This window comes from Emys orbicularis, chromosome 12 (genome assembly GCF_028017835.1).
Source record: "Emys orbicularis isolate rEmyOrb1 chromosome 12, rEmyOrb1.hap1, whole genome shotgun sequence".
NCBI lineage: Eukaryota > Metazoa > Chordata > Testudines > Emydidae > Emys > Emys orbicularis.
In genome coordinates, this window is record NC_088694.1 from 30,542,488 (window position 1) to 30,570,166 (window position 27,679).

Sequence of the window (27,679 nt, forward strand, 5' to 3'; positions counted from 1 at the left end):
TCAGCATTCATAAGCAACCTGAGTATGAAAGTACATGTAACCAGTCCTCCAATACCAAAGCAGGGTGCTCAGGTCAGTACCCATGTGAGACCCTACAATAACAGAGCCAGCTGCATGCAACAGAGGGAACAAGCATTGTGGTTAGGAACCCAATTTTGCTGCAGTTTTGTGAAGAGCTCTTTGAGACCACCATCAGGAAGACATTCATGTACAGTTACAAAGAGTTCAAAGGCCTTTAAACTCCTTTTTCCAATTGGAGAGGAGGGGTTTGATCTGTCTGGTAAACCCTCAGCAGGCACATGCTATCCAATGGGGCCCTGAGCAGCAGAGGCTACCCACGGTTGATGAGCTGACTGCTGTACCAGGAGGTGGGAGAGTCCAGATAGAGGGAAGCAGTAAAATCTGTGTTGTTTAGATGGGAGTGTTCTCAACAGGCCATTGGCAGGCACCTGCTTTCCCCTCCCCTGGGCAGCTCTCAGCAGTGAGCACAGCTCCATGCACCTGCTGCAGGACTCGCCCACACACCATGAAAGCTCTCCGCAGCGGCTACACTCTCCTGGTATGTACCGCACCGCGTGTGCCCAGGGGAGACAGATGGGGGCTGACACTCAGAACAAACCGCAGGCAGCTGTGCTCCGTAACTTGCTTCTTTCCTTTCTGAAACAGGCTGATCAGGTCCAGCAGTAAGATGGTGCAATGACGCTAGCTCAGATTTACTGCTGCTGGGGCATCGGTTACCAGCTAGATCGCATTGATTTTAACAAGGGGACCTTGTCCAGTGTGCATAGGCTGTTACCCTTCAGATTGGTGTTACTCCTACTGGAGAAAGTCCTGACCCCAAACCCTGGATCCAAGTGTCCCCAGATTTGGGGGAACCAGATCCAGTCATCTCAATCTAGCTCCAAACATCCCTGGCCTACAGGAGCTGAGATCCGGAGCTTGACTTAGAGGGTTGGGCCCATCTCTAAATCCCGGTGCTGGCTTTGAACTGTGCACCTGCAAACCTGCAACTCTCCGTTAGTGATCTGACAGCAGCACTGGCGGCAGGCTGGGTGCTGCACAAACACATGAGAGACACTCTCGCTGTCTCGCGGAGACTGCAGACGGAAAAGAACAGTCAAAGGGGAGAAAGCAATACAACATACAGGCAGAGTGCCCTGGCTGACAGCCAACACAGGGTGTAAATGTTTGGGTTGTTCTTCCTCTTCTTTAATATGGAAAGTGAAGGGTGCTTGTTAGTTACAGAGATCTGTCCTGCTCTCACTGCATCTGGTGCAAGCCTCAGTGTAGATGTAGCCTCAATGGAAAGGTGGATGATGGTGTGATAGACCCTGGTAATTTACCAGATTCACCTGCACTGGGCTGAACCCCACTTCACATCCATGTCATGTGTCTATATTAGGGGTTTGCACTATCAGTATCACTACAGCTGTGCCGTGTCTCTAATGCAGACAGGGCCCAGCTCCCCTGGCCAAGGGCCCAGCCTGCAGCAGCCACCTGCTTTTTTAGTCACAGCCAGCTGCCCTATGTAATCTGATCCGTTTTCTTTTTAAATTGTGATTCTTGGGTGCCAGGCAAGGCCAATCAAAACAAACAGGGACAATGTGGCTCTGACAAGCTCCAGCTCTGTTTACCAAACATCAGCACTGGTTCTGACCTGCATGTGAATCAACAGGGTCCCAGAGCCAGGGGTGCTGGCTTCTCTGACTGCTCCAAGGCTCGGGCCTCTGCCTGGAAAGGAACGTGATTTCAGCAGCCCAGCCGGGGTGCAAAATGCTGCTGCTTGCTAATTGTTTTCTGTTCCTGGTGCCCGTGGGATTTTCTGTCCATCCTTCACTGTGTTTTCTCTTAGTATGCGTGCAAAGGCAAGGGGAGAGAGCTGTGCCCTGGGAAGGCAGGTTCTCATTAATATAGGGCCAGGGGTGAAAGTAACTTACAGGACTTACCAGTACAGCCAGAGTCCTGAGGGGGTGTGTGGCCTCAACTGGAAGAGGCGTGGCCCCAACCAGAAGAGGCGGTGTCTCTCAAGATTTAAAGGCCCTGGGACACGGGCTGTGGCTGGGAGCCCCAGAGCCTTTAAATCACCCCGGGGGCTCCCAGCTGCAGAGGTGGCTCGGAGTCCCTGGGGCTCAGGGGCAAATTAAAGGGCCTGGGGCTCCGGCCGCCGCGGAGCCCCGAGCCCTTTAAATCCCCCCCGCAGCTCCAGCAGCCAGGCTGGGGCCAGGATTTAAAGGGCTCGGGGCTCCCCGCAGCAGCCGGAGCACCGGGCCCTTTAAATCCCCGCCGCAGAAGGCGGTGCAGTCCGTCATGGCGTACTGGCTCTTGCTGGTACGCCGTACCGGCTTACTTTCACCTCTGTATAGTGCAGAAAGAGAGTTGCTTTGCAAGTAGCCCAAGAAGGAAATGCTGAGGCAAGGAGAAAAGATGAGTCAGGAAAGCAACCGACTCTGCTTTCAGGCTTTAGCATAGTCCAGCTGGGCCCTGAGTCTTCACTTGAGCAGATATTAGTGACTCTAGGAGATCTGATCTATGCTTCCTGCAATTTTCCCCTTGTTTATTTGTTTGCCTTTTCTATGGGGATGGGAACTCCCCTGAGTCAGGGGGTGAAGGTGAGTTTCTGACCAACTATCCCAGCGGGGGGAAAGCAGGGCTGGGCAGTGATTTCTGCCTGACTCATGTGGCACAAGTGCTGTGAAGAGGCCTTAGATTTGTCAGGGCTGAAATCTCTTGTGTAATATTGAGCAGGAAAACTATACCAAAGAGGAAACACTCCCTTCATAACTGACCCTTCCAGACTCCGCAGATGCCCGACAATTATGCAATGTCCAAGTACTTGTCACAGCCGGTCACGTAGCGTCGTATAAATGTTTAATAGGCGGAGCTGCTAGTGCCACTTGTAGTAAAGGTTGTTCGACACTTTTACTGTTCTCAGGTCTCTGCTTCAGGCTGATTTAAAAACAAAAAAACCTGTCAGCTAAAATGGTCCAGCCATGTCCAAGAATGAGATTAGGGGGGAAAAAATTTCCGTGCTAAAAATATTCTTGCAATTGTTTAACTGAGACTCTCTGGGGCCTCAATGAGTTAGAGCATGGCCTTGAAATCTGGTGTGTGTTTGATGGGGTTGTTACCTTGGTGACAGGTATGTGCCTTTTGTTGTTCTCCTGAGTATTTGCCCAAATTAGGTCAAGTTATAAAACTATGGAAAAAAATCTCAGTTTGCACATGCTCAGTAGAGACTCGTTAGAGTTTGGCAGCTAAATTCTCTAAGGATTCTGTCTACACTGAGCATGTTCCACTCCCTCAAAGTGCCTAAGTGCCAACTGCACAGGCACCATCTCCAGCATGACTGAGCAGGCGCCATCCCAGGATTGCAGAGGTTGAGGTGGGCTTTCCCTGCAATTGTTCCCCTACAGCTGCTAAGGCCTCCATGGTGCTGAGCAGGGCCGGCTCTAGGCACCAGCTAACCAAGCACGTGCTTGGGGCGGCACATTTTCAAGGGCGGCATTCTGGCAATTTTTTTTTTTTGCTTCCGGCGGCAAAAGCCTAGAGCCGGCCGTGGCAGCAGCAGTGCGTCGTGCGTGGGGGGCGCCCTGGGGCCGCTGCGGTTCGCGCCGCAGGGGAGCAGCGCCTGCACCTTGTGGCTGGGCCGGGCAGGCTCTGAGTGGGGGACACTTGGGCTGGAGGCCGCCCCGCGGGGCACACGGAGCCACCTGCAGGTGCTGCAGGGCGACCGCTCCCCAGCGCCACAGCCAGGGCTAGGCAAAGCGGCCCGAGCCGCCCAGGGACTGCAGCAGGGTGGCCAGAAGCAGCAGCGGGGCCATAGAGGGCGGGGCGCTGTCGTGCGCAGCCCACGTCCCGCTCTCCGGGGCTCCGCTCCCTCTGGGGCTACCCTGCCCCGGCTCCTCCACCCTCTGTCGGGGCAGTCCCCCGGCTCTGCCCTCCTGGGTCCCGGCTGGTCCTGGAGGCAGGAGCCCTGGCTGGAGGGACCCTGGGCTGAGGCTGCTTACCCCGACCCTGCCAGTGCCGGACCGGCTGGAGGCAAGGGGGGAGCGGGCGGAGTCAGCACTCTTGGGGGGAGCCCAGGGCTAGGGCGGCAGGGGGTGGGGGGGGGGGGAAGAGAGAGCCCAGGGTTGGTGCAGCAGGGGGTGCGGGTGGGGGGGAGAGAGAGCCCAGGGCTGGGGCAGCAGGGGGTGCGGGTGGGGGGGGGGAAGAGAGAGCCCAGGGGTGGGGCGGCAGGGGGTGCGGGTGGTGGTGGGAGGGAGAAAGAGAGAGCCCAGAGCTGGGGGGAAGGGGGTGCGGGTGGGGCGGGGGAAGAGAGAGCCCTGGGGTGGTGGTGGGGCAGCCAAAATTTTTTTTGCTTGGGGCGGCAAAAAACCTAGAGACGGCCCTGGTGCTGAGTGCTGGAACTTTGAGCTGGGAGCCAGTGTCTCCTGCGCTCTCAATGCTCCCTCTGCCAGTGCCCAGGCAGCATGGTGGGCAGGAGGAACCAGCCACATTTGAATGGGGTGAGGGGAGGCCAGGAGCAGGACCCAGGGGTGTGGGAGGAGCAGAGTGGGAGGGAAAGGGGGAGTATATAGATGCTGAGGGTGAAGAGGGTGGGGCAGGTGGGATAGGAGCAGAGTGGAGTGTAGGGAAAAGTCATGGGGCTAAGGGCTCTATAGGTGCAGAGAGAGCAGAAGCCAGGGGATGGGAGCAGGTGGCTGGGGGACAGGAGCAGAGCAGGAGTGGATAGGAGAAGGGAGGGGCAGGAGCCGGGGTGGTGGATGGGAGCACAAGGGGAGAAGGGAGGAGCAGAGACAGGCTAGGGAAACAGCAGTAGAGGGATCTACAACCACTAGATCACAGTCCCCTACAGATCCTGGAATAGAACCCAGGAGTCTCAGCCTTCCTCTTCTGTCAGCAAATAGCTGAGAAACTCACTTGTCCTCCTCTGGTCCACACAGAGGTTAACAGCCTACTACTGCTGCTACCGGTTCCTCTGGTAACTCAAGTAGCAGAGGTCTGTGCTGTGGAACAAAAGACCTAAGCCCTGCTGCTGACCCAAACTGGGGGGCAATATGAGGGAATTTCTGTTTTTCAGGGAGGTTTTTTCTTCAAAAAATTAGGAAATTATGCCCCCAAAACCATGTTAAAAGACTCTTAAAGTTGCCAAGTCAGGCACTCAAAAGCCAGGAAATGCCAGGATCAAGCTTGCCCATGCAACCCTGGGTGTCCGCATCCTGCATTTGAGTTGTACTCAGTAGCACCTGAGCAGCAGCGGGCAGTTTGCCCAGTGGCAATACAAAGCCTGGTGAATGCTGGCAGCAAGCCCCTTTATCGAAGCCTGGGGGCGTGAGGGTGAGGGCAGGTGTCACGTTCTCAGAGGGCAGCAGTCAGCTAGGCATTGTGTGCAGGGTGCCAGCAAGCGTAACAAAATCACAAGAACAATGCTGAGATTCCCAGAGTGGGAATTATGCGCCTGGCTCCCTATGTGATGAATGGGGAGACAAAGGTGTCTCACAATGCAATTCACAAAAGCCAACAGGGGAGGCGAGAAGCCACCTAAACTAGCCAATGGGAGAGGCCAACGAGAAGGGTGTGTGCTAAGCCCCGCCCCTCTCTCGGCTTGCAATTCTCAGCTGCAAACCCTCACTTAGCAGTAGGTGCCCGTGCTGTTAGCAAGAAGCCGGGGAGCAGGCCTCCAGCATGTCTTTTAGCCTAGTGGTTAGGGCACTCACCTGGAGTGTGGGAGACTCCTGGTTCAAGTCCCCCCACTGGCTGAGGGCGAGAAGGGCTATGGGGTATTCTCATGTGGGGCTCCCTCAACCTCTCCTGTTGAAGCTGTTGCACTGGACAGAGTTGGTGTTGAGCCCTCGGGATCCATGCACACAGTGAAACAGAGCATGGTTAGTGGGGCAAGCCCAGGAGTTGGGACATGGCAGCCAGGCCCAGACTGAGGGGCGGGTCTGGCAGCCTCTTTATTCTGTGCCAGGAACAGAAAGGGACCATACAAAGGGAGAGCACTGGCCCAACACACAGCCCTATATGCCCCTCACTCCCACAGTTCCCAGTGTAGGGCAGTGATAGAGGGTGGGGCTGGGCTGGGCTGGGAAGTGGGCACTTGTGTTTCAGCTATTCTGGGCTGTGGAGCAGCCCTGGGGTTGCTCTCTATCACTCCAAAGGCAGTGCTGTGTCCCGGAGCTCTCCAGACCTGGGGAAGCTAAAAGCCACCTTTGCCCCCTCTGCCTAGGGTCTGACCCACACACTGGGCCCTTGAGAGGCACAGGCTGGACCCTGCCCAGTGGGCTTAAAATGCCCTCTTCTACTGAAGGGCTCACCAGGCAGGGCGTGGGTGATGCCAGCCTATTCTCTGTGCACCAGCGCTCTCCGGATGGGATGGCCAGGAGGGCCGTGACTGGGCCCAAGGGGGAAGTGCTGCTCTTTGTGCTGGGGTCCCTTATCTCTTCCCCACACGGCGTGGGCATCTCCCCCCAGACTGGCTGCCTGGAGGAAGCCCAGCCCCTGCAGTGTGTCGAGACTGCTGAGCAGGAGGAGCCAGGCCGGGCAGGTGCGGGGGTGACAGCATCACCCCCAGAGGAGCCCTACCAGCCGGTGCTGAATGGAGAGAGCAACGTCCTGCGTGCAGGGCAGGTCCAGCAGGTGAGCTCAGTGCAGGCTGCGGGCTCACCCCATTGCAGGGCTAGGTAACCTCACTGGGTCAGGCTGTGGCCAGGTGCTTGGCAGTTCTAGAGCCTCCTCTGGCCTGGAGCTGGCCCCTCCACCCCGTCCTCTGGACAGCTCCTCAGTGGTATTGAGCATTCCGGTGGGCACCCCAGGGCATGGAACTTGTTCCCCTGGCCAGCCCGGCCCTCCCGGCTTGGAAACAGGCTGGGCAGTGCTGCCGTGGGCTCCTGCTGTCATTTCCCTGGTTCGTAGCCTTGGATCGGCTCACGGCACAGGGCCTGCAAGGGCACTTCGTGCACCAGCACTGGGCCAGCTCGGACCTTGGGGATCCCAGTGCGACACTTCTAACGCCACTGGCTCCAGAGCTCTGCCCTGTGGGACTCAGGGGACCATTCGCCCCAGAGACAGTGTGTCACTGGTGAGGGTGGGTGAGCAGGGACCAGCCCCGTCTGGCTCAGGGCCCAGGGGTTTGCCGCCTGGCAGCTGGAGAGAACTTCCTGGTACTTGTGAAAGGAGGCAAAGACCTGATACGGATGCACTGAGAGACAGCGAATGTGGAGTCCACAGAGCCACATATCCAGTCACCCCGCAGAGCTGAGCCCCGTTGCCAAACGATAATAATAATGAGCAATAAATGCATCTAATAAATCATTCGCCCGACCTGACCATTACCCCTCATTCCTCCCTTCAGTGAATAGCCTTCCACCAGCTCCAGGGCAGGCCTGGACCACAGGGCGTGTTCACCAAGAGGGGTGACGTCCCGGGCAAACCCCGTTCTGGGGGTTCCCCCTTCTGGGATTGGGTCAGTGGGATTGTTCCACTCCCCCACACTGCCAACGCTCTGGCAAACGTTACCCCAAACATCTCTGCCGCCCTGGAGCTGCGTGGGTTCTTCACCCTGATGCCAGCAGGCCAGGAGCCTTTTGGGCTGGGCTGTCTGTGCAGATCACTTTCCTCTGGAGAAGCCCCGGCTGGGACAGGCGAGGGGGAGATGACCCCTGCAGATCCCTTTCACTGAGGCCTCTGGAAGTTGTCCCCTTGGGGGTAGGGTCTGGTCTTCCTGGAGCGTGTGTGTGGGAAAGGCCTGGCTGGGCCACCCCTAATGAGCCACAACGGGGGGAGCCCGCTCCTCTGCCCCCATGCTGCTCTGCCTGCAGGGCCGTGCTACCACTGGTGGGGCCCTCCAGGCTGGAAGGGGACCCAGCTGAGCTGGAAAGCTCTCAGGGGTACTAACAAGTCCTGGGGTGGGAGGGTGGAGGTGGTCTGTAGGAGATGATGCCATGAGCCAGCCTGTGCCCTGCTTCTCCCCTCCTACGGCCTACCCCTCCAGCCCTAGCAGAGCCCCTTCCATGCAGAGCCCCCAGGGAACACGAGGGAGGAGACAGAGCCCTGGAGCTGACACATGGGCAAGGTGAGGTCTGTGGGGAGGGCTCTGTGCGTGCTGCCCCAAAGCCAGACACCCAGGAGAGGACAGCAGGGAGCGGTTGGGTGAGGGAGGGTGTGGAAGTGACCAATGGGAAAGGCTCCTGCCAGAGGTCAGGGAGCAGAGAGGGACCCTGGTGGGAACTGATTCCTGTGGCTCTGTTCCCAGCTGGCTCCCCACCTCCCGCCGAGAGTGACCGGGTACCCTTGGAACCTGCTCTACTGCACCGCCAGGGATGGCTTTAGCCTGAAGAGCATGTACAGGAGTATGAACAAGCTGAGCTCTCCTGTGCTGCTGGTCATCCGAGATACCGACGGGCAGGTGAGGCCAGGGAAATGGACTCGTACATTGCGTTGGACTGGGGTTCCCATGCGAGAGAAACATCCAGCTGCTACAGGCCAGCACAACTCTGGACCCTGCACAGTAGGGCCATTCTGCAGGGTATGGCCCAGGAGCCTGGCTCCCCTTCCTGGCTGTAAGCCCCCTTCTGGGCCCAGACAAACCCCCCTAGGGCTACCATACGTCCAGATTTCCCCAGACATGTCCGGCTTTTCGTTCTTTAAATAGCCGTCCGGGGGGGATTTCTAAAAAACTAAAAATGTCTGGGATTTCCCCCCGGTCGGCTATTTCTAGACCAAAGCCCTTTCCCGGCTCCCCCCATCCCCTGCAGCCTTAGCACGCCGCCCGGCCCCGCAGCTGTCCACCCCTCCCCCAGCTCACTTCCCCCTCCTCCCCTCCCCTGAATGCTCCGCCCCCCTGCTCCTGCTCCTCCCCCTCCCCTGCTTCCCGCGAATCAGATGTTCGCTGGAAGTCTGAAAACAAGCAGGGGCAGGCGGGCAGCAGCAGGTAAGCTGGGGGGTGGGGGACGCGAGGAGGAGGGCTCCGGAGAGGCGCAGCACGGCCCAGTCCGGCCCTGGCCAAGCAGCTCCCTCCGGCCCCAGCCAAGCGGCTCTGGCCCGGCTCGGCTCGGGCCCCAGGGCACCGGCACCGGTTCCGGCCAAGCGTGCTGGCCCGGCCCCGGCCGAGCCATGCCGGCTGAGCACCCCCGGCCCCAGCGGCTCCAGCCCGGCTCAGCTCGGGCCCCGGGGCACCGGCCCCGGTTCCGGCCGAGCGCGCCAGCCCGGCCCCAGCCAAGCGGCGCCAGCCGAGCACCCCCGGCTTTGGCCCCAGCGGCTCCGGCCCGGCTTGGCTCGGGCCCCGGGGTGCCGGCCCCGGTTCCGGCTGAGTGCGCCGGCCCGGCCCCGGCCGAGCACCTCCGGCCCGGCCCCAAGCCCCGCGACCCCGGCCGGAGCGCAGCCCGATTCCTGGGCTCTTGCTAAAGCCGGCCCTGGTCAGGGGACAGGGAGGGGGGGTTGGATGGGTCAGGAGTTCGGGGGGGCTGTCAGGGGGGCAGGGGTGTGGAGAGGGGTCGAGGCAGGCAGGGAGCAGAGGGGGTTGGATGGGTTGGGTGTTCTGGGGGTCCTGTCAGGGGGCGGGGAGTGGTTGGATAGGATGTGGGAGTCCCGGGGGTCTGTCTGGGGGAGGGGGTGTGAATATGGGGGGGGGTGGATAAGGGTCGGGGCAGTCAGGGGACAGGTAAGGTCCTAGGGGGGCAGTTAGGGTCGGGGGTTATCAGGAGGGGGCAGTCAGGGGACAAGAAGCAGGGAGGCTTAGATGGGGGGGGGTCCTAGGGGGCAGTTAGTGGCAGGGGTCCTAGGAGGGGGCAGTCAGGGGACAAGGAGCAGGGGGGGTTGGGGGTTCTGAGGGGGGCAGTCAGGGGGTGGGAAGTGGGAGGGAGTGGATGGGGGCGGGGCAGGGCAGGGGCAGGGCTAGAGCGGGGCTCCTCCCCCCCAGTGTCCTCTTTTTTGATTGTGGAAATATGGTAACCCTATACCCCCCGGCCCCACACACTCTGTGCTGGCTCCCATTCCATCCAGGGCATGTCAGAAACACAAGGCAGGGAAGCTACTGCCTGGTCCCTAGGTTGGGTGGAAAACCTGCAGCCTGGTTCTGCTCTGTGACCTGACAAGTTGGCTGGGCAGAGGGTTTGTGGCCTGGAGTTGGGGTCTGTGCGGTTTATCCTGAGCAAGCTGCACTAAAGGGGATGGTGCTGAGCTCTCAGTGCATTTGCCCTGGGAATCCCAGAAGAAGCAGGCAGAGACACTGCTTCAAATAAGTTTACCTGACCTCAGTGTGTGAGCTGGGGGCTGAGGAGAAGAGAGCCAGAGAGACGGACTCCTGGGAGATTCTGCACCAAAACATTAAAAATTCTGCACACAATATTTTAAAATTCTGTAAAATTCTGCATATTTTATTTTCAAAATAACACAATAGAATCATGGCAGTTTCAATTATTTTGGTAATTTATTTCAAAATACCTGTCAGCAATACAGACAACAAAAAAGACTCCCCCAGGAGTAGAGAGTTAAAGAAACCCCTACAACAGAGGTCCCCAAACTGTGGGGCGTGGGCCCCAGCGGGGTGGGAAGGGAGCGCCACCCAGCCCTGGCTCCACGTCTGCTCTGGCCCTGCCCCCAGCTTTGGCGCCGGCTCCCGGCCCTGCACCTGACCCCGTCCCCAGCCCTGTTGTGGCTCCACACCTGGCTTGGGGCCCATCTGCCAGCCCTCAGCCCGGGGCGGAGGCTGGGGGTGGGGGAGGAGGTGAACCCAGCCACAGGCATGGCTGCGAGCCTCCACCACGGCCCAGCTGCGGCTCTGCTCCCGCTCCAGCCTCAGCCCCTGGCCCCAGACCCACCCTCAGCTGCGGCCCTGCCTCAGCCCCCTTACCCCTGTCTGCATACCCCCCTGGTGGCCCCACTCCTGGCCCTGGTTCCGGGGTGGGGCGGGGGGCACGGACTGGGGGAATTACTTTTCATGAGAAATTGTGAAAAGAAAATGTCATTACATGCGATTTGGGGCCACGAGGCAATCAAAGCACAAGATGCTTGAAAATTTTACTGTAAGGTAAAGCAACAAAATCTCAGTCCCCGCACACCCTGACCCTTCCAGGGGAAGTATCCTCTGCCAACCCCTGGAAACAACCTGCCCCAGGCCTAGGAAATTCTTAGCACATTCTCATTGGTCCACTTTTTACTCCTGCTTTTATAGTTAATGTAAAGGGGTGGGTTGTGAAGGTTTTTGACTTTGAATAAGGGGTCACCAATCTGAACAGCCTGGATCTGAAACGGAAAGGAACGTCCGTTAGTTCCAGTTCCGGGCTGTCCCTACTAAGCAGAGCAGCGGCAGGTCTGGAACGAGAAGGGTTTGTTAAGGAATTCCAGTACCCAGACTGGAGATCCGAAATGCAGAGTATGCTCGGTGCAGCCTGGCACACAACCCCGGGGCCTTACAGTGGCGCTTGTCATTGTTTTGAACTGGCTGTGTGCTCTGTGCTGGCCTTGAGGAGTAACCCAGCAGCTGCAGAATCACATGGGATTTGACTATGTCAGCCTGCTGCTGAGCAAACACCAGCGGGAGTACAGATGCTGCTGACTGTGGCAGGCAGAACTGTCCTGTTCAAACACACCGGGCCATCTGGAGAGCTTTTTGGTGTCTCTGCCAGTACGAAGCACTGGCAACCCATCTGTACAAACATACTAATTCCCCAGCACTGCACAGGAAGCATCCATGGGCCATGGCAAAGGCTGCAATGAAAGGCATGGTGCTGAGTCAGTGAGGGAGAGAGTTGGTAGGAAACTCTCCATAAACAGGTAAAAGCTGAGAGAGCTCCCTCAGGAGCACAGATGAGAGCAGGAGGGGCTGGTTGGCAGGGCCTCCTGGGTAGCACTCTCCTTGGTCTGGGGGGAGAAACCCAGCCACGCCAATACATTGGTAGGAACAGAGGGGCCTTTCAGTAGCGGGGTGGGGAGTGCTGGGCTAGGGCCTGCAGAGCAGGGGGCTGGGATGCTGGAAGCAGGCCAGGGGCAGGCAGGGCACAGCTGAGGAGAGCGGGGTGGTGTAGCTGAGCTCTGCCAGGGTTTGTTGTGGCCTTTGCTGTCTCTCTGTAAGCTCCGGCCTTGGCCCAGGATGCGAGTGAAACCTCCTGAACTTCTGGGCCACTAACTTCACTCGCATGCTCAAGCCCCAGGCTCTCCCCACTCTGTAGGGTCCGTGGCAGCCCCAGGGCTCCAGCCTGCCAGCCCGAGGGGCTTGTGGGATGCATTCAGAGGCCTGGGGAGTGGGAGGTGCTGGCCGACTGCTGGGGAGCACATGGGCTGTTTGCAATCGGGCATTCCCAGCAGGGCTCGCCTGCCAGGCACTAGTGAGCACCCAGCAGCCCCCCGTCCTCTGGTCCGTCTCGGACGGCACCACCTTGTCTGGATTTTTATTAGAAGAAAAAGGACAAAGGAGCCGACCAGCGAATGAGCAGCAATGTCCTGCTCCAGGGCCTAGGCTAGCTGCCAGGCTGCAGAGCAATGGGCACCAGTCCCACTCGGAGAGACGCTGCAGCAGGATCCTGCAGCCAGCTCCGGGCACCAGGGAGCTAGTGCCACACCGGGAAGAGGCGGGTGGCAAGCAGTTCCCATAGTCCCAGGGATCGCAGGGTGGGCCTCTTAGCTACCAGCGATAGCGTCCTGGTGCCTGTGCGCCTCCTGCCGCCCCCCCCATCCCCAGAGCCATCCAGCACCCCATGTTCCACCTGCTAGTTCCCCCAGCATCCCTTCCCACATCCATTGTGACCCTAGAGTGCTTCCCTGCTGGTTTGGCCCATCTCCACCCTCCTTGGTCTCCCCTCACCACCTGACCCCTCCTACATCCCACCCAGGCCCCCTAGGCGTGTGTTGCTCCCTGACCCACCTCTCCTCCTGGTCTTCTCCTAGGCTAGTCCCACACCTTGCTGGAGGAGCCCTGCCCTGCCCCTGGGCATGTCCCCTGCCCCTGGATGCTCCTTTCCCCGGGTCTGCCCAGTGCACAGTGAACTTAGCCAATCAGTGAAGGGGAAACATGCCCCCGGCTGGCTCAGGGCTCAGCCAGGCCTTCCAGCACCTCCTTGACTGGGCCAGACTAGAGAGAATCCCCAGATGCCAACCTTTTCCGCACCTCCACTTCCTGTCCCAGCTGAACCAGGGAGGGCAGAGGTGACCGGAGAGTTAAACAAGCGGAGGAATTAACCCAGCATCTCTGGCGCGCACAGGTGGCAGGTCTGGGGTGACGGCACATGGCACTCATCTAGCCCTGGATAGCCAAACCTGGCATAAATCTTCCCTACGCCTCGGTACCCACAATCCAAGGAGCAGTGCCATCCAGGGTAGGGAGTGAGGGGGCCATGCAGAGCTGGAGCGCATGCTGGTTAATATACCAACCCTCCACTGTGTAGTGCCATGGGCAGCTCTGTACGCTGCACACCTGGCTCAGCCCCAACCCAGCAAGAAAACGGAGTTAACCCCTGAGAGCTCATCCCCTGTGCGCCCCCACTCACCATATCGCACCCACAACTACAGCACACACGCACCCTGCGGCTGTCCCCCCCTCCTTCTGCAGCACACCCCTTCACCAGACTTCCCCCCATGCCGGTAGTGGTAGGGTAGCACACCGCTGTGCTGGGGACATGAGGGGTAGGAGGCCAGCAGTCCTAGGGGCAGTGCTTAGGCTGCGGGCCTGTGGGGTACAGGTGTGGGGAAGTGCTAAGGTAACGTCTGCTCTCTGTAGTTCACCTACAGCCAGTAACTCCTGCAGTGCACCTGGGCCAGGCTGAGCTGTTGGAGGGGATCAGATAATCCACTCGCAATTCCCCGCGGCTTTTGCATCCTGTGTCTGGCCCCCAAAACGCTCCTTGGAAGGGGCTGGGTCTGTTCTGGACCCATCCCCAGGTCACCTGCCCACGGCGGGCATTGGGGTGTGATTGTGTCTCCCTGCAGTGGTTGTCTCTGGTAACTGTACAGCCAGCTGCTCACAGCTGATGGAGTGACTCCTTCTCACACAGTCAGGGCCTGTGCTGCTGGTAATCAAGGTCCCACGTGTCAGCCCTGCCAGCAGCAATGGTCTGTGGGCGGAGCATGCGTGTACATGTAGCCACAGCCCCACATGACCCATGAGTAGCACGCAGACACCTGGCCTCAGGGAGCACCTGCCAGTGTCAGGGATTAGCCCAGCACTGGCTGGAGGGAGAATCCAAGGGGCGAGGCTCCTTTCAGTCTTATAGTGATGGCTTTGTCCTGTCTGCTCAGCCCCTTTCCAGCTTGGCTGGAGCCCCGGTTACAGGCTACAGAACCTCCTCACTGAGTGATACAACCTGGAGCCACTGGTCCTCCCCACAGGACCTCCAGCATGGGATGTGGAGACCGTGGAGGGGGCAGTGGTGCCATGGATTGGCCTGGGTAGTGACTGTGGGGTAACTGTTCATAATGGTGCCTAAAAGCCTGGGTGCACATTCCAGCAGCCTCAGAGTCCTAGATACCCTGCATTTGGGAGGGGAGCTGGGGCACACACAGCCTGCCCTGAGAGCTGAAATGGCTGGGAGAGGTAAAGACAGTGAACAGGCCTGCCCCGGTCACTTGCTGCTGCTGGTAACTGCAGAATTGACAGCCCCAGCAGTCACACATCACAAGTGAGGCCTCCAGAAATCACTCATGCAATTGGTTTACAAATCAGGAGATTTTTTTAAATGTTGGATTCTTTGCCTTCTGGCTTCGTTTTGTATCTAGTGCAAGCTGAGATTCTCCTGGAATCCCAGGACTCCGGGAGCTGGGACTTTGAGGAAACCCCAATTACAGCAAAACTTGTGCTAAAACCACGAGCGCTGGCAGTGCTGTGACCTTCTCTCCTCTGCTTCCATTCCAGACGTTTGGAGCCTTCTCCTCCACCACCATCCGACTCAGCAGCTGCTTTTATGGCACAGGGGAGACTTTTCTCTTCTCCTTCTCCCCGGAGCTAAAGGTAACAGTGACTCTCACATTCTCGGTGTGGGGGCTTTGGAATCAGCCTGTGACGCTCTCTCCCAGGAGCGGAGACAGGGGCTTTTGCTGGCCAAGGCCCAAGTGCGGCGCAGGCCCAGGGGCATGTGGGGGTGCAATCATGTGGGGGGAGGACAAGTCCACAGCCTTTCTGCTTCCCCTTCCCTGCCAGCAGTGTGCCCTTGTGGCTCTGCCCCCCCACCCCACCCCCAGCAGGAGCTCTGGGTCACTCAGCCGCTCTGTGGGCGTGGGCGGGGGGGATTTGGACTTCCCCTCCACTTCCACCCTAAAGGCCCCATAGTGCTGGTCAGCTGCTCCCACCTTCCTTCCCCAGAGAGTGTCACCGGTAGCCATGCTGGGAGCTGAGCCAGCGGTGGGGAGAGCATTCTGCACTCCTGGGAGCCCTGGGCCTGTGCTGGGTCCCGTGTCTCCTGGAGCGCCCGCCTGGCATCCAAATGAGTCCTTAGTACTTCTCTTGCTCAGTGCTGAGCAGGCGGGAGCGTGGAGGGATCGAGAGGCTGCTGCTGTGAGGAAGGGAGCACGTCACTAAGCCCCTCTTTAGCACAATGGGCATTGCCCACCGTTAGCTGCATGTCTCCTCTGACATCCATGCTCCACCCACCCCCTTCACACCCTGCGCTCTCGCCTCATGCAGGGGCTTTGGGCTTGGCTTTGGCCGAGCCCCCTGCAATGCACACAGCTGCTTTGTGGAACCTGCTGCACATCACACAAACCTGCAGGCCCTAGACCGCCCTGTTATGCCCGTCAGTGCCCACTGCTGCAACCAAGCAGGCTGCTCAACCAGGCCGCTCCTGGGAGCCTAGGTGAGAGGAGGCCTGGCGGGCCCAAAGTCCATGGCATGTGGCTGATTGAAGCAGCATGAGTCAGACCTTGCAAAGCATCTTGGAGACAGCTTCCTTCCCAACCTGCAGGCACCGCCTGAGCTCAGCAGGGCACAGCCATTCCTTCCTCACTGCCTCTGGAAACGGCTGAGTAACCCCGTTCCCAAGCCAGTCCCAGCCTCAGGGCTCCTTTACCTAGTAGGAGCGTTTAATTAGTAGGAATAATTACCAGGAAGTAATTCCTCTCCTTAGTCATTAAATAGTGAATTAATTGTAACAACAGAACTAAGTAACTGAATAATTCAGCGTCTGATTTTGGAAAATCACTTGACTTTCCTGCTAGTGACTGGCAGAGTCAGACTAACCCACGCTCCTGAGGGCGCAATCAAGCGTTGCTTGCGAGGCACAACTCCTCTGGCAGCTGAGGCTCCGAAGAACTGGGCGGAAACCTCCTCCTTGGGCCTCTACAAAGCCCTAGGGCTTGTGGCCTGGCTGGCTTCAGCGGTGTTTCCGCCTGGCTTCTGGGAGGGCAGGTGCCAGGCCCTAAGAAATCCCAATAGTCCATAATGCTTTTCTCAGGTCCTGACAAATCCACCCAGGTAGGTGTCACCCAGACAGGCATGCGCCGCTCCCCCCCCCCACAACACTCGCTGCCCGAGCCCCGGCAGATACTGCTGCAGCGCCCCAGCCTGGGATGCCAGTTTGGTGACTGATCAAATCAGAAGCATTAAAACTCCTCTGTGCAGCCAGCTCCAGCCCTGGTGTAAGCTGCACCCACCAACATCAGAGCTGAGGTTTGCTCCTTGCTTGCCTGTAACCTGCGGTTTGGTGACTATTTCTCCTTTCCAGTCATAGGATGGCTGGACACAGCAATAGCCAATGCGTGCTGAGGGGCAGGGGGGATGGGAATACTTGTTGTTATGTACATACTAAGAACTGGGAAAGCCACTCCCACAAATAAAACACCTTTGGTGCTTTAGAGCTAAGGTTGTCCAGGTGCAAATCCTACTGCAGTGCCTTGCTAAAATACCCTCAAGTACGTTCCTCCTCACCCTTTGTACATGCGCCCTTCTCTGTCCCTAGCACCTCACCATCCAGCATACACACACCTTAGCCTGCGCCATGCTAAGCATGCTGCTGGCATTGCCTGGCATGGGTGGTAGCTCTGGGGCAGGCGGACAGTAGTTTGGGCTGGATTGTTGTTGTCATACTGTGTTGGACTCTGGCTTTGTGTTGGGAGATTAGGAGCAGGTTAAGTACCGACGTGGCTCTGTGAAACCACTAGAGAGATTTTAGGAACTGTTTGGTGCATGAAGGTGATAGTTAGAGCTGCTTAGAAAATAGACTTTTTCCCCCCACTGAAAATTTCAACGTTCTGGTGAAAAATGTTGGCTGAAAACTGAAAATTTCTACTCTGACTGGAGCCGCAGTGCCTCATGGGCATTGCAGTTCAGTTGCCTAATGCTCACATTCTAGTCTACGGGCAGGGTTTTCTGACTGGACTACATCTCCCATGATGCACTACTGTCTCCCCGCTTGGTGATGGGTGGAGGTGCATAGAAGTCCCTGGTAATGATGCATCATGCGTGATGTAGTCTAGCCAGAAAGCCCTATCCATGGAAGAGGGTGGGAGCATAAGGCACCTGAACTATTACTCCCATGAGACACTGTGGTGGTATTTTGAACCAGGATATTTTGGATTTTCGCCTCTTTTTGCTAACAAAATATTGAGATTTTCCAGAGGCAGACACTTCATTTGCTTGAAAATCCAATTTTCTATCAAAAACAGTTTTGATGGGACATTTTTGAGCAGCCCTAGTAAAAACATCTGTGAAACAGGTTTTGTGTTGTGTTAGGCAGTCGCATTCCAGGGGGCTGCCATGTTGGATTGCCGAGCTTGGCCTCCAGGCTGCACATTTGTTGGTGTGGGGCATGGGGGCTGTATGCTACAGGGGCTGGAAAGATGGGTGAAGGAGGAGCAGTGTGTCCCAGGCAGGAACAGGAAGAACGTACCTGGGTATTTCCTAGTGTTTTAGTGAGTGTGTTGCTGGGATCTGTACTGGAGAAACCCTCATTCTCAGCAAACCAAGTGTTTTGTTTGGGGGAATGTGCCCAAATACCTGGCTACGTCAGATGTTGCTGGGGCAGGGGGAAACAGCGACTGGGAAGTCCTTGGTTTTCATAATGATCTAACAAGGCAGCATAGACAAAATGCAGTAGGATGGAGGGGAGTTGGTCCAGAATTCAGGTATCTCCTGCTCCCCAACCTGCTCAGGCCGTTGGCCCTCAGCCTGTCTCACTTGGACGCTTGCTGGGCTCATGGGGGTAGTAACATGTGGGAACGACCAAGCCCAGTTGCTGCCTCACCCGGAAGCAGCCGGGAACAGGGCTGTCAAACCGAGTCCCGTCTCGACTGCGGCGCAGACTGTTCTGTTGGTGAGATTCCCATTGCGTTACGCCAGCAGAGCCAGCGTGAAGGTGCCATAAGCCGCAGCAAGGCCCCCGTGGGGAACAATCCAGCACGCAGCTCTGGCACAGGGGTGAATTCCCCCTTGGAGTCCAGTCTTGCCTGCATGTGGGGGCCAGATCTTCCTCTGACTTCAAAATCAGCTCCTTTTCCTAAGGCCACACGCTGGGAAAGCCAAACACAGAAGCAAAGAGAGTTTTCGTTTGTGATCCTGTACAGCGGCTACGGCTGTGTTGGGTCAGGGATGGGGCTGCTGTATCACATGTGGGCTGAGTGCTGGGTGGTGTGGCTAATGCAGGCCAAGTTTCAGGAGAAGCCTCTCCTTGCACTAGGGCCTCTTTCCTCCTCCCAGTTCGCTCTGTCTTTCTCCTTTTCTGGGGCTGGGGAACTCTGTGCACATCACCTCCCACAAGCCATGTTGACCAGCAGCACTGAACTGAATTATCAGCCCCCAGTACAGCTAATTCAAACCCTGCACCTTATCAGCCTCATGTCCTGCCCCCATTCCCTTCCTGTGGAGTTCAGCTCCACCCCAACATTTAGGGGAATTGTCCACACCAAGAAGAGCCCTGGGCAGTTACTCACTTAACCCCTTATAGGCCTGGCGCACCCTCTGCTAAGCAAGGCACAGGAAATGCTGGCTCCTGGCACGAAGTGCCACCAGGACTGGAACATGAGGTGGTTGTGTGAGAACCTGCTCTCTGGCCAGCACTGCTGACACACTTGTGACTGGCCAAAGGTGCAGTCCAATGGGGCTCTCCCTTTCCTCGCCAGCAGTAGCATTCATCATCCTGACACATCGCCAGCCTCAGGGACCCAAAGGCATGAGTCAGCCCCCAGGGAATCATGAGAGGCTGAAAAATAACAAATGTCAGTTCTTATTCTTTGCCCCCCTGGGGGCACATTCGGGTCACAGTCACCAGCTTTCCCCAGCCAAAAGCTGACATATTTTTAAGGAGAGCCGAGAGGCTGATGTGCTGCTGACGTGACTCCAGGAGCTGGGGCTTGAAGAAATCAAACATCACAAGAGTCACTATAAAATTGTGCGCAATGGCAGCATGGCTAATGCTGACTCACAGGCGGTGGGACGCATTGGGAACAAGGATATCAGCTGGCACAGCTCCCCCAAAGTGCTGCCTGCCTGCTGTGGGTTGTGGCTTTGCACAGCCCCAGCGGTGACTGCAATGCCCCGGAGAGCGCCCCTACAGGCAGAATAAAGTAGCTTGAACGGGGGAGGAGCTCTCACCACTCCAGCCAGGGAGGAGAGGCACTGTGGGGTGCTGCTTGCCCCAGCCACACAGAGCGGAGGGGGAGCCACGCTCCCCTTACTATAGCCTGTGCCTACATTTTGCTAACCAGGACGCTGGAAGAGCTAGAAAAGATTCCGCCCCAAGTGTGACGTACTTCCCTGGGGTGCAACCTGGAACTGGGGTACCGCTGAGACTTCTGTCTCACCAGCTTGGGCTCCCTCTCTCACTGTGATGCTGTGACAAGCTGCAGACCCGTCCTGGTCCTGTCCTGCCCTGGTCAGAAGCCTCACCAGTGTATGTTATTACCCAGGCCGCCCCTCCCTCAATGTGGAGAGGACAATGCACCAGCCTCTGTTCCTAAGCAAATTTCCCTTTGCACTTCAAACAACACACAGTTTTTAGGTTGAAATATAAAAAAAGATATATTAACTACAGAACGATAGCTTTTAAGTGATTATAAGTAATAAGTCTACAGATCAACGTAGATTAGCTAAGAAATAAAACAAAATTGCAATCTAAGTTCTATAAACTAGCCAGGATTTGACTCAAGCAGTGGCTCATCCTGATGGTACAAACAGTTCATCAATCTTCCATACACAGGCTGGGATTCCTCCTTTCCCACCTGGGACCACCTCCCCAGTCCAGTCTCTGTCCCTGAGGTGTTTCCTGGTGTTGAGTTAGGGGTAGGGGGAGAGGCTAAGTGATGATGTCACTTCCCCCTTTTTAGCTTCTCCCATGTGGAGGGAACTTCATTTTTCCAAACAAAGCCCCCAGCACAGTTAGTGGAAAAGTACAGGCACAAGATGGAGTCCAGTGTCACATGTCCTTGCATGCTTCGAGTCAGAGCAGGGGCCATTACCCATATTCTGGCTAGAACGTTCACAGGACGGGCCATCAGGTGGGGATAAGCTTCTTCCATGGCCCATTGATGAGCCATCAACTTGAATAGTTCATTCACAATCTGCTGGTTAGACTGGTTGTAAACTACCTTGTGGGAGTTACCCAGTAGAAAACACATTTGAAATACAGATCCATAGTCAATATTCATAACTTCAGATACAAAAATGAAACATGCATGCAAATTGGATAACCATACTCAGCAAACAATAACTTTTCCATAGACTCCTCACATGACACATTTTGTACAAGATACATCATAATTAAATCACCATGGTAAATGTGGGGGTGCCAGGATGTTGCTTTGCGGTACAGAGCATCACACCAGGTTTTACAGTGAGCTGGTCAGGGTTGGGGAGCTGGTGAATGCAGTGCAGAGAGGATCAGTGACGCTCTAGGCTGAGTCTTGGTCAGTACTTTGGGCTAAGTAGCTCCTGGTGAGCGGGGTTGCACCGGTGACCCTAGCAGTCATGGCAAGCCACCGCTGACCAGCTCCCTCCACACTGCAGCAGGGCTCCCCGTTCCTGTGCCAGGTGCTACTCAGGGGGTGTAATTAGCTGTCCCTACACCCCTGCTCTGATTGCTAATGGTTGCTTCTCCTTGCAGGTGTTTAAGTGGACAGGCAGCAACACCTTCTTCATGAAAGGAGATGCAGATTTGCTAGTGATTGGCGGGGGCAGGTATGTAGCTGACTGGGCAGAGCTGCCTTTCACTGGCTAGACTTCTGGGGCCTGTTCTGCCTCGATGCTCCTCGAGACCCTTCTGCCCTCACAGCGTAGGGGAAGGCAGGGGCTGCAGTACTCCGAGCCAAGCACAGCACAGCCCGTCCTGAGCCAGCAGCCAGAGCAGGCGAGCGGAGTCCTGCATCCAGCCACATGGGGTCTATGTGGATGTATCCGCTCACACACGCTGCCCTCCTGGAGGCTGGAGACAGACCTAGCTGCTGTTCTGAGATCTGCTGCGCTGGGTAGCCTTGGGAAGTGTAAATGACTTTGCTCATCTAGCGCTCCTTCAGCCCAGCCCAGTATAAGGAAGGAGGCTCCAGGGGAGTCGAGTGCATGATTCCTACCAATGAATGGATCTGGCTGATTTCCCTTCTGCAACGTCCGTGCTCAGATGTGAGTGAAGGGTTGCAGAAGTGTTTGCACTGGTTGCTCTGTTCTCAGGGTATGTCTACACTTGGAGCAGGAGGTGTAATTTCCAGCTTGAGGAGACATCCCTGGGCTAGCTGTGATGGAGCTGATACACTAACACTAGAAGTGTAGGGGAGACAAGGCCATTCCAACAGGAGCAGAGACATTCAGTACTAACAGGAAGGGGGTCTTGGGGAGGCTGAACAGCCCCTCCCCCCCAGTCCAAGATGAGGAGTCAGGTAGCACAGACCATGAAGCTGTGCGTCCCCTGACAGACTGACTGCAAACCCCTCTGCCAGCACTGAACCCCTGTGTGGGGCACACATGCCCAGCCTGGTCATGGCCACAGCACTTTGGGAGACGCTGGGCCCTTCCCTTCTGCCACAACCCAGCGCTTTGTGAGTGACCGCATCCCCTACCTGCCGCTGTCATCCAGCCAGTAATAACAGGGATGTACCTGACAGAACCAGTTTGCACCAGGGCTCCCCCGGAGTTGACCTTGACCAGCTAAATCGAGGCAAACACTGCATGTGCACCAGGAAGAGGACTGGGGCTAGCCAGCATGTTAGCTCGCACTGACACCCCACCCCACCCGCCTTCCCTAGCCTAGAAAAACCCACAGAAGTGAACTCAAAGCAAAAGCGCTCAGCAGCCCCATGCCCTGCTCCCTCCAGTGTTCCCCGTGTGCATGGCCCTGCCCCTCCTGCCCTGGTGTTCATCTTTCCTGGTCATGCCCAAGGAGCACGGCCATGGCTGCAGGAAGCCTTGGCGAGAGCGTGGCTCCGGCTCCAGCTCCAGCTCCCTGCGGGTTACGCAGCCTCTCTGCGCTATTCACCCAGCTGTGAAACAAGCCCATTACAAAGCCACTCTGCCCTGAGAAGCGGCTGTAACAAGGGGTGTTGTGGGGCTCTGAATGATTCTGTATCATGTGAAGGAAGAAGCGGTTTCTTCCACCAGCCCTGCATCCTGCCCCAGGGTCTGAGAGCCAGGCAGGGCTCTTCTCTCTTCTGCAGCCTCGCTAGTAACACAGGTGCTGCAGGGCGGGTCAGGAGCACAGGGCCCCTGTGCAGCCCATTAGCCTCCAGCGGCTCCCTCAGTGCATCTCCTTACCCTGCACGGGGCTGCACAATTGGGAGCAGCTGGGCTGGGTGCTCAGAGAGGCATCTCTAATGCTCATCAAGAGCCTAGTGCAAAACATGGTAGAAGGGCAGCGTTCATGCTGGGCCCAATCCTGGGAGGTGTTGAGCACCCTGAAGTCACTGAGAGCAGGGGTGCCTTGTGCTTGGCAGGATCAGGCCCACTAGCTGTCCTTCCACATGGGGACAGAGGCAGGGAACCCTCGTTAGCTCACAGTCAGAGAGGCCCCTGCCCTGCCTGTCTTGGCCCCGGACTGGAGCCCTTGTCTGATACTCAGCTGGGTCTTCCCTTTATTTTCAGTGGCAAATTCGGCCTGTGGCTGGACGGGGACCTGTACCATGGGGGAAGTCACCGATGTGAGACATTTGACAATGAAATCCTGTCGCCCCAGGAGCAATTCTTCATTCGGGACCTGGAGGTTTGGGCCTTGACCTGAGCCCACACCGGGGACCGTGGGAACTGACTGCTTTCGAATGGACTCTGGCTGGGCCTGACAGCTGTTCCCAGCAGTGTCTGGAACCCTTCCAGAGGGTGGTGCTCAGCCCCTCTTCCCCTTACGCACAGGGCTTTGCCAGCCTGTGCTCCTTTCTCCGCCCCGGCCCGCACTCACGCTCCAGCGAGAGCAGCAGAGACGTTCCCACCCATTTTCCCGTCAGTGCGCTCGCCGTGGGGGATCAGAGCAGCCCCAGTGGGTGGCTCCCACAAGCACTGGATTTCAATGCAAACGGAATCTCACAGGCAACTGGGCGATTTAAAAATAAAATTCCCATGTGAAGTGACTGAGTGTTAGCAGCAGGGGAGCTGCCTGCTGGGACATGCTCTGCCAGTCAGTGCCATGAACTTGGGAAGTGAGCTCAGCTGTTGTTCAGTGAGTGAGGCAACCCCCCCTTCAAGGCAGAGAGAACAGGGGCAGCATGAGGGTATTGACATGGGCTTGCTGGGCACTGCCAGCATTTAGAGCTCCATGAGATGTGAGGGCCAGGGCCATGGCCCCTCCCCTGTCCCTGCTCTCAGAGAAGCTTATTGAAGTTAGGCCAAGACCAGTATCGGTGGTGCCTGAAAAGCTACACGAAAGGGGCACAAGGAACGCACGTTTTTCTGTTGTTTGTAAGGAGATGGGCCTGAATCAAAGCCCCGATCCCAGCACCCCAAGTTGCAGGAGAGCTCAGGTCCAAACTCTGCCACTGCCTCCTGTCCCTGTAACAGGCCAAAACAAATCCCACAGCAAAATCCCTCCCGACTCCTCCTCCCATGAAGTCATGGGGCAGTGCAGGGCCTGAGCAGAGCATGGTGGCTCAGACCCAGCCTAAAGGCTGGCATCAATGCCCGGAGACTGCCACTGTGGACCCAGAGAGCCTGCAGCACTGATGAGCTGTTGGCTTGATATGGCATCAGACTTCTCACCACAGCCGGGGTGACTCGGGGTGAAACGGCAGCACTGCTTCCAGCCAGCTGTCTCTGAGCTGTGAACTCTGTTCAGACTCTGGAGGCTTAAAGCACATGGGATTCAGCATTTGGATCCCCTCACAGCAAGCTGAACCCCAAGAGATGAGGAGTTGGTGGCTGTCATGGACGTAGTCTATCAAGGACTGTGTGGCTCCACATATTCAAACACCAGAGTTGCTTTTAAAACTTGAAGAAATAGGCAGAAGAATCCAAATCAAACCCTCTGGGATCAGAGCAAGGGAAGCACAGAGAGGTTTACTGGGCAATGAAATGCAACACCAAGGGAATGTGATGAGGCCCCATTACTGGATACATTCAACACTCTCAAAAGGAGCTTTGGTACTTATGTAAAACCCTTGGCAGATTCCCAGTCCCTTTCTTATCTGCCTATTAGCATCCCTTCCCCTCCAGTCTTCAAATGCAATCTTCATGTCTATAGGCCAAACATAACGTTCTCTACCAGTAGCATATGATGGTAAAGCGTTGCTGGTTATCTCCCCTGCATTTATATCTTTACTTATTACTGCCTTACAATAGCTGAGAATTTGATGTCACTTTGAGCCATCATGACATTGTGACAGCATTTCAGTAACATCATGCTAGACTCAGGTCTGCCACCTGGCTGCTCTGGGAACCTGCCACGTCTCAGCACATGACACTGCTTCCTTGGCCTTCTGCTTAGCCTGAATCCTTATTACCCTTCATGGTGCCTTAAACCTGAATTTGACTCCAATCCAAAATTATTCCTGCTCTATTATAGGGACTGGGAATAGAGCCAATGCCTCTCTTCCAGCATGAAGATCTTCCAAAGCTAAAGGGGCCTCACAGCAAATTGATGGAAAAAGTCATTCAAAATTGGGCTCCCTTATCTAACAGACTTGCTTTAGCTATGAACTCTGTCCTTTTAAGAATGCATTTGGCAATTTTCATTTTAACTGTGCATTAACTGTAGTATTGATTTTAATACAAACAATCCACGCTGCAATTCCATTAAAAAAGTTGTATTAAAATATTTGTATACATTCTTTTTCAGTCAACTCAGGCTCAGTCAATTTGAACTGTTAAAAAAAAATAAAAATGATCCAGTTCACAGATAAAGTTTCACCTTTCAAAAGCAAAGAGCACGGTTCTCTCAAGCAAAAGATTTTCTACAGAACACCTTTTCAAATAGTTTCAAATAAGCAAATACGTTGAAGTTATAGCTGTGAAATGAATACATTATTCTGTATGTAATGTTTCAAGTTGCCTTGAATCACAGGGTTTTAACACAATTGTTTCACTCTTTCAGTTTGATGAAGTCAAGTACAAAAGGCTTATTCCAGAACTGTTAGAGATATGCTTCCCAAGTCAGTGAAGATTTCTGACAACAGCCATTTCATACACCTGTAGATCTGAATCACTGGTACTGCACTGAAAAGGGGGTTTGTACAACACCCCCCTCTAGTGAACACATGGGCTTGTGCATATTAAGAGAACAGCAGACCAGAAGAATTATGGCATGATCAATTCCCTTGCCTCCATCTGGTGATTATCAGATGCCATCTCTAGAAGTGACAGTTTAATTAATCTCAGGTAACAAAACTGGACTCTCAATGAAGACTTCTTATGGCACTGATTTTGTATTCAGACCCACTAGTGACTAACATCTGACTTCTAAAGTCAAAGATTCAGAAAAAGAGGTCATGTTTGTTTTCTTCATGTTTCAGGTACTACTTTAAAAAAAGGACACAAGCACTTAAAAATCCCATTTCTGTATGAAGATTTTTTTTTACTTAATTTGTTTGGAAGGGATCTCTAAGTGAAAGATTGGAGGAAAAATCTGCCTAGTTTGTTTGCCCTTTGTATTGGACGGCCATTTGTCAGTAGTCAAATCTGGTTCCCACCCCATTTGTGCTGTATGAAAAGAACCAGGGGAAAGAACATTTAAATGGCAGGAAAAAGTGATTGTAAAGCCACAAAAACACAATCTAAAAAACAGTGTTTAAAAAAAAAAAAAAAAGCCACACCTCACTGACGCACTTTTCACTTCAGTAAGGCTTAAGAAATCTGAGCTATAGGCTTTGCTCTGTCAGAACATGTGACATCACAATTATCTTAAAAGAAAGGGATCTGAAATAGGGGACATAGTACAGATCTTTCCAATTTTTTTTTTCTCTTTTATCTATGTCATTTGCCCCAGTAAAGGGAGCTGGGCACTTGCTGCTCACATTTCTCTGATTTTAGGGAAGTCAAAATTGTGCTGAAGTGCAATGCTAGCTACACTACGACAACGGTAAAATACTGATTTCCTTTGGGAATTTTATGGAATTTTGGGGTATTTCAAAAGCCTTCATTTTTAAAGGAACTCTTGCTACACAGCCCCCATACATTCAAGTCAAACACAGTGTTTGCTCTGCTGCAAGTAATCACTGATCACATATAAAATTCCCCTTTGAATGTCAATGCTCGCAGGGCTTTTAAATCGCTATGTTACGTACAGGAAACGTACAGCAACCTAAAAAAATGCATTCTTGTAAACTTGTTCTGTAAAGCTCTTCAAGTAGGTTTTATACAATGTGCTGTTCCCTTTCAAGTATCTTTTAAAGGGATAGAAGGGACAGCGCAAAACTGTTACTGGAAAGGCTTTAAATAATGCAAATAAACTCCATTTAACAAATCAGTTATTGAAAGAGTCTGGTTCTGGATTTTGAAGCTTCCCTGCGGTCCTTTGGACTTTGCAGTTCATCCTCATCAGGGTCATTCCAGCTTGCTTTCATTGGAGTTAGTTCAGGGGCGACCACATCACCATCCTAGAAAGTCATTGAAAGGAAGTTGAGAAAAAAGTTGCCGAATTTTACAAGCATATTCTTACTTTATTTGTCTTACTGTGGGAACCAGGACCTCATTGTGCTAGGTGCTGTACAAACAGAACAAAACAAGCAGCTCAATTTTAGGCTTATGAATAGAAAGGATGAGAACTGAGCCATAAAAGGGTCATTATCAATGACTGAAAACTTTGTAGGTGAGAACTCTGTACAAACGTACCCAAGTTGTTCAGCTGGTTCCCAAAGCTTAGTCACCAAAAATCCAGGAAGTAGGTGAGCCAGAAAATACTTAGTGTATTATCACACAAAGTGAGCCCAAAGAGGCTAACACTTGTGGCACCTTAGAGACTAAGGGTACGTCTACACTACCCGCCGGATTGGCGGTTAGTGATCAATATATCGGGGATCGATTTATCGTGTCTAGTGTAGACGCGATAAAATCGATCCCCGATTGCTCTGCCGTCGACTCCGGAACTCCACCACGGCGAGAGGCGGAAGCAGAGTCGACGGGGGAGCGGCAGCGGTCGACTAGCCACCGTCCTCATGGCAAGGTAAATCGACCTAAGATACGCCAACTTCAGCTACGCTATTCGCGTACCTGAAGTTGCGTATCTTCGGTTGACCCCCCCCTCCTAGTGTAGACCTAGCCTAACAAATTTATTTGGGCATAAGCTTTCGTGGGCTAAAACCCAAATAAATTTGTTAGTCTCTAAGGTGTCACAAGTTCTCCTCGTTCGTTTTGCGG

The 27,679-nt window shown here is 55.1% G+C and overlaps 2 protein-coding genes across 2 annotated transcripts in view; one reads left to right on the plus strand and one right to left on the minus strand.

The window, feature by feature from the left end:
- Positions 1 to 526: 526 nt before the first annotated feature.
- TLDC2 (TBC/LysM-associated domain containing 2) lies at positions 527 to 23,120 on the plus strand. Its single transcript, XM_065414949.1, has 6 exons — positions 527 to 559; positions 6,475 to 6,639; positions 8,255 to 8,407; positions 14,846 to 14,941; positions 21,021 to 21,094; positions 22,985 to 23,120. Exons 1-6 carry the CDS (start codon positions 527 to 529, stop codon positions 23,118 to 23,120), a joined length of 657 nt encoding a protein of 218 aa, XP_065271021.1.
- Positions 23,121 to 26,112: 2,992 nt separating this feature from the next.
- SAMHD1 (SAM and HD domain containing deoxynucleoside triphosphate triphosphohydrolase 1) overlaps positions 26,113 to 27,679 on the minus strand; it is an 82,636-nt gene continuing 81,069 nt past the window's right edge. Inside the window, exon 16 of the mRNA XM_065414910.1 lies at positions 26,113 to 26,919. Coding sequence (XP_065270982.1) covers positions 26,791 to 26,919 — 129 coding nt within the window. The 3' untranslated portion in view covers positions 26,113 to 26,790. The remainder of the gene's footprint in view (positions 26,920 to 27,679) is intronic.

What these genes read in the sequence shown, in the direction of transcription:
- TLDC2 (XM_065414949.1), top strand. Translation starts at nt 527, where the DNA reads ATGAAAGCTCTCCGCAGCGGCTACACTCTCCTG. An exon ending in GTGCAGGGCAGGTCCAGCAG is followed by an intron (nt 6,640 to 8,254) that starts GTGAGCTCAGTG and finishes CTCTGTTCCCAG; the next exon opens with CTGGCTCCCCACCTCCCGCC. An exon ending in CTAGTGATTGGCGGGGGCAG is followed by an intron (nt 21,095 to 22,984) that starts GTATGTAGCTGA and finishes CTTTATTTTCAG; the next exon opens with TGGCAAATTCGGCCTGTGGC.